This window comes from Sinocyclocheilus grahami, unplaced genomic scaffold (assembly GCF_001515645.1).
Source record: "Sinocyclocheilus grahami isolate Dianchi unplaced genomic scaffold, SAMN03320097.WGS_v1.1 scaffold321.1, whole genome shotgun sequence".
NCBI classification, from domain to species: domain Eukaryota; kingdom Metazoa; phylum Chordata; class Actinopteri; order Cypriniformes; family Cyprinidae; genus Sinocyclocheilus; species Sinocyclocheilus grahami.
Genome location: NW_015505500.1, coordinates 129839 through 139605, shown reverse-complemented (window position 1 = coordinate 139605; position 9767 = coordinate 129839). Strand labels below are relative to the sequence as shown.

Below are 9767 nucleotides of genomic sequence, written 5' to 3'. Positions count from 1 at the left end.
ATGTCACCTAGAGCCCCGTCTACCAGACACGCTTACAGGCTGAAGTGGAACCTGTTCGTCGATCGGTGCTCTTCCCGCCGGGAAAACCCCCGTAGATGCCCGATCGGAGTCGTGCTTTCTTTCCTGCAGGATGGGTTGAAGTGAAGGCTGTCTCCCGCCACCCTCAAAGTTTATGTTGCCGCCATTGCCGCACATCACAAGGCAGTAGATGGTAAGTCTCTGGGGAAGCACGACTTGGTCATCAGGTTTCTCACTCTACGAGAGGAGTGGCATCTTCTTGGGCATTGGTGCGGGGCACCTCGATAGCAGACATCTGTAGAGCTGCCGGCTGGGCGACGCCTAACACGTTTGCAAGATTCTATAATCTCTGTGTAGAGCCCGTGTCCTCTCGTGTACTCGCCTCAGGTAGGCAGTAACACTGGACCCGCTCTGTGTCGATCACGCTTGCTGTGCCATTCCCCTCTAAGGACCGGATACATGCGCTTTTCTGCTTCTCAGTTCAGTTCCCCATGGCAAACCCTGTTGGAGTTCCTCCTGCATCCTCGGCGGTCCGGCGTGGCGGAGCGCCAGACGCCAGGCTCAGCACTCGTGTGCATGCCCAACGTCAGCCCTTGTGCTGGGCTAGGTGCCCGTGTGTAGTGATTCCCCCTTCATCTTCTGCCCCAGCTGGTGTGGGGGGACTTGCCGGCTTCCGCAGGGCACTGGAGGGGGTCAGCAATAGTGGCGTTTTCCATACGGGTCCCAATTCGTCAGTCACGACTGACGTAACGTAGAACGTGACTGACTGAAAGCGAACGTCTCGGTTACTTGTGTAACCCTCATTCCTTTTATACCCGCGGGGTGCACATGGCGAAACACGCACGCCAACTGTCATTGGCTTGTTTATTTTACACTCAAAGGTGTTTGGGCTCTCGGGCGAGATCCCAATTCGTCAGTCATGACTGACGTAACGTCTCCGTTCCCTCCTTCAGGGAACGAGGGTTACACAAGTAACCGAGACGTTACGCCTTCCTTCTTTGCGTGAATATTTGGGCGGCGTTATGCAAATATTCCCACATAGTTAGGTAGATATGTGGGGGCGTGTTCGAACGAGCCATTTTAGGTAGGTGTGGCTGACTCTTAACTTTTATAAAGAATATCTCTTTGGATTTGAGACTTTAGTCTTTGCAAATTTACAGATCTTCTTTATGCACCAAGAGCTTGTAACACTCCAAAGGGAAAGAAAAAATGAAATCGCATCATATGACCCCTTTAAATCACTGACGGTGTGAATCGTGATCGCTGGGTGAATGAGTGTTACACTGCCAGGGTATAAATATAAAGATGCAAGGACATTCTGCTATGACCTGAATGACTGACAATCTTCATAGACAAATTCAGTGATTACTCAACACTGTGCTCTCTCTGGGGTTTATATGCATGATCTCAAAGCTCTGCCTCAAGTCTTCTGTCAGATTGAGTCAGATATGACCTTTTTCTAGCAGTCAAGGACAAACATATTGAAGAGTAACTGTGTTTTCTGCGTTTAGATTATTTATATATATTTTTTTATTCTTTATCCTTTGAACACTTTCAATAGGCATGGATCTTATATAATTCCTCTGACATGACTAAAAACATATTTCTCTGTGTGCCTGAAATTCACTACTGTTGTTAGATTGAAAGATGCTTTTAGTAGCTGTATATACAGTATCTCACAGAAGTGAGTACACCCCTCACATTTTTGTAAATATTTTATTATCTTTTCATGTGACAACACTGAAGAAATTACACTTTGCTACAATAGGGCCTTTCGCACCGCTTTAGTTCCAGAACTAAATGTACTGTACTAAAGTACTGGGACGATTTTGCGCTAACTATTTCCCAGTACCATTTAAAGGGTTGCATTCGCACCGACAGTGTGTACTAAGAAGTGATGTAAGCCGGTCGACAGCGACATCATTTGTGTGCGGCATTCAACAACATAAACAAAGAAGAAGAACATTAACAACAGGAGGATGGAGGACGCTGTGATGGGAGCTGTGTTTTTGTTACGTCTCGCGGGTTTCACAATAATGGACATGGAAAGTCGACGTATACGTAAAGCGATTGAAAGAACGGAAAGGAGGACTAAGAATCTCCAACGACAACTGGCAGTGCTACATTTGCTACAAGTGCCTGCACTTCAGCGTCCGTCCATCTATCGCTGTTCTCCATACTTGCAAAATAAGTTGACACAATGTTTACAGTATGTTTACACGGCGTTTACTTACGTCTACATGTCTACTTACGTCACGATTAGTACCAGTTGTGCTGGTTAGACCCTGCTCCGGATTAGGGGCTAATTTGGTTCTCGAAAAAGGTAGTCCGGTACTAAAATTGCACCCAGTTCCGGCGGTGCGAAAACGCCAGAAAGTGGGTAGTTCCACAATTAGTTCTGGTACTATGAAAAGGTTCCCGTACAACTTGTATAAAGTGTAAATTTGCTGTCCCCTCAAAATAACTCAACACACAGCCATTAATGTCTAAGCCGCTGGCCACAAAAGTGAGTACACCCCTAAGTGAAAATGTCCAAATTGGGCCCAATTAGCCATTTTCTCTCCCCGGTGTCATGTGACTCATTAGTGTTACAAGGTCTCAGGTGTGAATGGGGAGCAGGTGTGTTAAATTTGGTGTTATCGCTCTCACTCTCTCATACTGGTCACTAGAAATTCAACACGACACCTCATGGCAAAGAACTCTCTGAGGATCTGAAAAAAAGAATTGTTGCCCTACATAAAGATGGCCTCTCATACTGGTCACTGGAAGTTCAACATGGCACCTCATGGCAAAGAACTCTCTGAGGATCTGAAAAAAAGAATTGTTGCTCTACATAAAGATGGCGTAGGCTATAAGAAAATTGCCACGACCCACAGTACGGTGGCCAAGACCATACAGTGATCCCCTCCCTTCGGAGACTGGGCCGCAGGGCAGTATTCCAACATGTTAACGACCGCAAACACACCTCCAAGACGACCACTGCCTTGCTAAGGAAGCTGAGGGTAAAGGTGATGGATTGGCCAAGCATGGGCATCCTCAAACGGAAGGTGGAGGAGCGCACGGTCTCTAACATCCACCAGCTCCGTGATGTCGTCATAGAGGAGTGGAAGAGGACTCCAGTGGCAACCTGATGAACTTCATGCCCAAGAAGGTTAAGGCAGTGCTGGAAAATAATGGTGGGCACACAAAATATTGACACTTTGGGCCCAGTTTGGACATTTTCACTTAGGGGTGTACTCACTTTTGTGGCCAGCGGTTTTGACGTTAATGGCTGTGTGTTGAGTTATTTTGAGGGGACAGCAAGTTTACACTGTTATACAAGCTGTACACTCACTACTTTACATTGTAGCAAAGTGTCATTTCTTCAGTGTTATCACATGAAAAGATATAATAAAATATTTACAAAAATGTGAGGGGTGTACTCACTTCTGTGAGATACTGTATATAAAAAGTGGAAAAAATTAAAAAAGAGCATTTTTGAATTATCAAAACACACACATACTCATAGACCCATATAAAAATATAAAAATACTTTAAGCAATAAGCTTAAAATCTTCCTGAGCAACATGTTTCTCTTCTTTCTAAGGACAGATGAAAACAAGAAGTGCTCCTGTACTTTTTTGTTTTACAAATCAAAATGTTACACTAAAACACAGAGGAAGATTGTGGAAATTGTTGTTTTCAGTACATTTGGTCATTGAGTTCGAGGCAGCGTGTTAAGATTTACCGTACAGTGTGTGCGTGTGTATATTTTATTTTTATTATTATAATTTTTTTGCAAAACAGAGGGTGTAAGATGGAGTATTTCATGTCACATGAGTTCATGAGAGACGCTACTTGAGCCATGGAAAGAAAAAAAAGACTCTTTATATGATATATAAATGTAAAAATAAAAACAAAAAACTTTCTCTTCAGTCCATGACAGAAGTTGTGACAGGAAAGTTATTTATACCAGACCGAAGTATTGATCTGCTAAAGGCTGCAGTCAATACATGATTGAAGGTCATCGGTGTGGGAACTTTTACACAGCAGTAAAATGCAAAAAAAACCTCTACAGTTGCTACAAAAATATCCAAAGTTCTAAAACTTATAACTACTTTTGAATGGACAAAAACTGAAGGAAAGAAGATTTTAAGTTTTAAATTGAGTGTCACCTCCATCATAGAGGGCATCCGTGTCTTTGCACTCGGGGAGAGTGTTTCCAATTCAAGACAAAGCATGAAGAGTGTCTGAAAGAGAGATACAGATACTGTATAAATTGCATGCTGGAGTGGTCTGAATGTACAGGAGGCATGTACGTGTGGCAGAACTGGAACGCCATCTACGATACCGCAGAATAATTGAACCGCTTCTAAGGGAGGATTATATGACCTGAACTTAGTTCACTGCCACAGAAATGCATCTAGCCTGTAGATGAAAGGGATTTCTGCATATTATGATTTAAGAGACTTGATTTATTTTTTTGTCTGAGCTCAAGAAACATTTTTCCTGTTATTCATACAAAGTCATTTTTTGTCTTGTTTTCCAGTGAAAATACTATTATAAGCATAAACCACATAGTTTTGTTAGATTTATATGTAAAACAAGATGCAAGTCAAAAATAAACTGATGAGAAAAAAGTTTCTCATCAGAGCTGCATTTATTTGATCAAAATACAGTAATGACATTTATATTATTACAATTTAAAATAGCTGTGTTATATTTAATATATTTAAAATGTTACTTATTCATTTTATGGTAAAGCTGAATTTTCAGCAACCATTATTCCAGGATCCTTCAGAAATCAATATAATATGCTGATTTGCAGCTCAGGAAATCTTTCTTATTATTACCATCAATTTTGATGCCCTACTGCTTTAGATTTTTATGGAAACTCTTTTTTATGTTTCATGTTTTATTTTTACAATTTTATGCTCAGGATTCTTTGATGAATAGAAAGTTCAGAAGAACAGCATTTATTTTTGCTAAATAAAAGTATTCATTTCTTTAAAAAAAAAATATCTTGCAGTTTCACTTCTCAAATAAATGTAGATATTTTTACTGGAAAATAACAAAAAAGCTTATTTAGAAAGTGATGTGATGATTTGTTTTGTGGTTAATTAGGACTCTTAACAGGTAATAGACTGCATCAGACCTTGATGGCATCATGTTAGAATTCGATACTCAGAAGTTTTTGAGCTCTCATTTATTTTTCCAGCATCTCATATCGATTGATTTAAAACATTTATGGTGCAAACATTGCATTTTCTCAAATCTACTTTTCTGGCTCTCTCTCCTTTCCTCACTCAGTTTGTCCTTCCACCTGTTATGCAGATCTGTATTCAGTGGCTTGGTCAGTGCTTCTGGAACTACCTGGACTGGTCTGAGATCTGTCACTATGTAGCCACATGCGTCATCATGGGACCAGATTACCAGGTGTACATGTGCATCTCTGCCCTCCGTCACCTGCAGCAGGACATTCTGCAGCACACACAGACGCAGGACCTGCAGGTCTTTCTTAAGGTGCAGTATAACTTTTTAAAATGAAAATATCTCATTTACTCATCCTCAATCCAAACCAGTATGACTTTCTTCTGTGGAGCACAAAGGAGATGTTTAGCTGAATGTTCACACTGCTCGTTTCCGTTTAATGAAAGTGGATGGGGATCTGGGACAGTCAAGCTCTAAAAAGAATAAAACCATATATCATATAACCTCATAAAATTGCCCCGCAAAGTAAAGAAAGTCTATTTCGAAAGACATGAGGGTGAGTAAATAATGATAGAATTTTCATTTTTGGCTGAACTAGTCCTTTAAGGTGAAAAAATCCTGAGCCGGTGTTGTTTTAAAGGATGCACAGAGGTTTACAGTGTGCAAGCGTGTCTGCAGTAAATCAGATTAAACGCACTCTTGTCCTTGTTTCACCCTTAAAATTTAAAAACTTTTCAGTCTTTGTGTGTTCGTTGGTGTGCCCTGTACAATAGAAAAAGTGTTTCAGACAATTCCTGGAAGGTTTCTGAGGTTTTGTACATATCCAAGATTACAAAACGTATCTATATTTCATCTAAATTAAAGATCTGGATGGAAATTACTCGTAACAATCCCTTCCGATGTCACTCTGAAGCTGAATGCCAGAGTAAATGTACAATGAATCCATTTGGGATGATTCAACATTGTAGAAATCAAACCCAACTAAAGTCATTCTTTGTTTGCAGGATTTCAAAAGCAATTGTCTGTCACTGCTGAATACAGCCAACACTTTGAAAACCATGACACAGTCTGGCTAGTGAGTTCAAAGCATCCTGCAAAACCATTTAAGGCTTTTTTTCTTTGTTTTTATCAGTAACAATAGGCAGCGGAATAGTTTTAATGTCTTTAGATAATGGGTACTTGTACTTAAAATGTCATTTTTAGTGTTTCATTTTAAGAATCTCCAAGCTGCTTTTTGACATACAACAAAAGCCCAAAATGTAATATTCAAACTTCATCACACCAGGTTTGACATCAGTGATACTAAGCACCTCTGGTACTGATGCATCTAATTTTGTGTTCCTTGAAAGTAAGTAATTCTTACAAGTTTGGACTGGCTTGAAGGTGAATACATTTTTGGGTGAAGTATTCCTGTAAGTTCACCATAGAGTTGATGAGATATTATAATAGGTCATGTTACAGTATGGAATCTAATTGTATGTGATTGAAATTGTGATTGAGAAGACCAGCGTTCTGTCTTCATATTCCAGTTCATGATCTTTATTTTTCTTTAGTTTACTTTTCCACTTATTGTCAGTTATTATCTGATTCTATTCAGTTGTATATAAAGATGCTCCGTATTTAAATGTATGGCATTATCTAGCTTTCATCAGCAGTGGATGAAAGTGTTTATCATTTGTTTTGTAATAGACTATTCCAGTCATTAGTTTTTTGTTTGCTCTTAAAACATTGTGAACTTATCTATTTTGTTTGTGATTGCCATACCAACTCCTGTGTTCTGCAGTTATATCACAAAACTGCTTACACTGTAGGCATATTTTATTTAACGCAGCAAACTCATAAAGGTTTATTATTCTTTCTCTCATTTTCATCCATTCACCATGAACCGAAGTGTCCTTCTGTAACTTGAGGCACAGCTTTAGGACTTGCATTCGCTGACTCATCGTAAACAAAATGTAAATCATTTGGCTTTGTCTAAACAATATTATTTATCCCCAGCTAAATGTCAGAGTATATTAGGCGGTGCATTGTTTATTTAGTACCAGAACGTGTAGCCACATCTCGCATAGCGACCTCTTGTTTCATTAAAATATGCCATTTGTTACTAGGCAGTGAGATTTGGCACAATATGCGTAAAATCTTGCATGATTTCATTCAGCAGTACACAATTTTCAGGGTGATTTTAGCCACTCTGTGTGCAGGATAATCAGGATCTGCTCCGACTGGAACAAGAATATCAAACTCTCATCGAAACTCTATTCTAAAGCGGTTATAAACCCGTTCTACCTCTTTTCCGCAAACCGGCTCTCACAAGCGTTGCTCATCAAATCTGTGCTTCTTTTGCCCGCTTGCAGGAGGAACCGATCCACGGCTTCAGGGTGAGTAATTACCTGGAGTACATGGAGGGGCTGGAACGCAACTACAGATCCATGGTGCTCTCGGACATGAGGAGCATCTTACCAAGGAGCAGCTAGAAGGAAATAGACCACCGAAGATCAGCAGGGACTGAAAGTGCTTGTGGTACAGAATAATACTGAAACTGTTGCAATGATTTTATAACACAATATGCTCGATATGTGAAGAGGACACTGTTTTATGAAACACATTGTGAATATAGCCCACTTGCATTCACTCTCTTTGATTTGTTGGGATTCTTATACTAAAGTATTCTCACTCAGGGAATCATAAATATAAGAACACAAACTCCCACTCAGTGGGATGCATAAAGCATAGTAAATAAATAAGTGCAGTAAATTGGTCAAAAGTGATGTGCAAAAAGTATGATAAAGCAAACCTTTCTACATACCGTAAGCATTATCAAACTTCCCTCACCAAAAAATTTACATTTTCTTGCATAGAATTCTGGAATACATAATTGATTTCAATATATATATATATGTTTTACGTCACATTTATAACTGTTCTAGTCTGCTTTTCCTTTTAGCCTTTTGTGCCTAAAGTACAATTTTCCTGTCCTTGGCTAATTACTGGACTCAAGGTATTGAATTCAATTGTTTATTAATCTTTTCCTCGAACAAATTTCTGACAGCATATGTAATTTTGTATCTACAGTCCTGCTTGTGACTTCATTGTTGCTTGTCTGTAATTATGTTGGAATATGACATGATTGTGTCAATGCTACTAATCATTGTAAAAGCTTTAGGATGTATAGTCTGAAATAAGATTACTGATGTCAAAAAAAGTTTTTTTTTACTTTTACCCAAGATCTCAGTGGGCTCATATTGTACAGTCTGAAAAGTAGCATTCATAGAGGCCAGACACATTTAGCTTTGGGTTTTGCCAGTGAAAATGCACAGAACAGTATTTTTAATAGGAATCCACCACGTGATTGGGTATTTTTTTTACGTTTGGGAAAAAGATTTCCAAATGGGTTCAAGTTGGTCACATGAGTCTGCAATGACCAACAGAAAGCTGCTTGGTTTAACATTGACTTCTGTATGAGCTGTGCGTCATACATTGATTCAATAGATAATGCACCTTTTTTACCCAAAATTTCAATAATGCTGACCCTATATATAGGTGCACAAGTTGTTTTCCAGTCCCAGCCTGTTATATGACATCAGTAAATATGAAAAATTCTAAGCTTTTAATGCTTGATTGCTGTCTTGATTGACAGTCAAACAAGTATGTGTGATATGTCAATCCTTGAATATTCAATGACTCACAGACCGTTGATGCAGTCTTGTGTAGTGTCGGTTGGATTTTTTTAAGGCATATATTAACATCTGCAGTCTCTTATTCCCATCCTAAGGAAGCTGTATCGAGAGGAGGCATCGCATTGACAGGCCGTCATTAGCACATAGATGCAATCTCTCACCCTTGCCATCTGTAACTCACACAGTGAATAATGAATTAGATCATTAGAGAGGTGTCTTTCTCCTTCACAACAACTGCTAAATATTGCATACTGTTTACTCAGTAGGAGGCAGAAGCAGTTATAATTTTAAGCTGTAAAAAGTTCCCTCAGAGTGCATATTTTTTACTTACTTTCTCAATTGCATAAAAAAAAGGACCACCCGTAAACTTGTGTATATGCTCAGATAAAAAAGTCAGTTGTACGTCATCAGTTGATTTCATCTTTGTGTAATCGTAACGAGCTGTACACATTAATCAGGTTAATGATTTAATGACTGATTGTTGGCCAACAGTCACTTGGAAAGCTGTGTGTGTCTGGTGTTGGCTCATTGTAAATTGACAATACAAGGCTTTTGTGACGTGGATGTTGATGATGTATCTGCAGACCAAAATGGTAGGATAATTAGAAAAGGCTAATTATGGGTAATTAAACTGATTAACTGATAATTAATACCTATCTGTCTCTGTATTAGGCTTGAGGAGTTGCATTAGCTTGATTTTCTCTGGTAAATATGCTTTCTTATTCTCCTTCACATTAATTATCCCCCTTATGACTGCCAAATTCCACTTTCTGAAGAATCTGCTTGATGAATGGGAGAAAGTCATTCGAAAGTCAGCATCACGGTCCCTTACTTACTTTGAAAAGCACTTGAAACAAATCATATGAAGTGTGCAGGGTATTA

At 39.3% G+C, this 9767-nt stretch overlaps 1 protein-coding gene across 1 annotated transcript in view; it reads left to right on the top strand.

Moving 5' to 3' along the window:
* LOC107602184 (protein broad-minded) overlaps window positions 1–9485 on the top strand; it is a 52960-nt gene extending 43475 nt beyond the window's left edge. The window contains exons 33-34 of the mRNA XM_016294612.1: window positions 5332–5520; window positions 7563–9485. Coding sequence (XP_016150098.1) covers window positions 5332–5520; window positions 7563–7682 — 309 coding nt within the window. The 3' untranslated portion in view covers window positions 7683–9485. The remainder of the gene's footprint in view (window positions 1–5331; window positions 5521–7562) is intronic.
* Window positions 9486–9767: the final 282 nt, after the last annotated feature.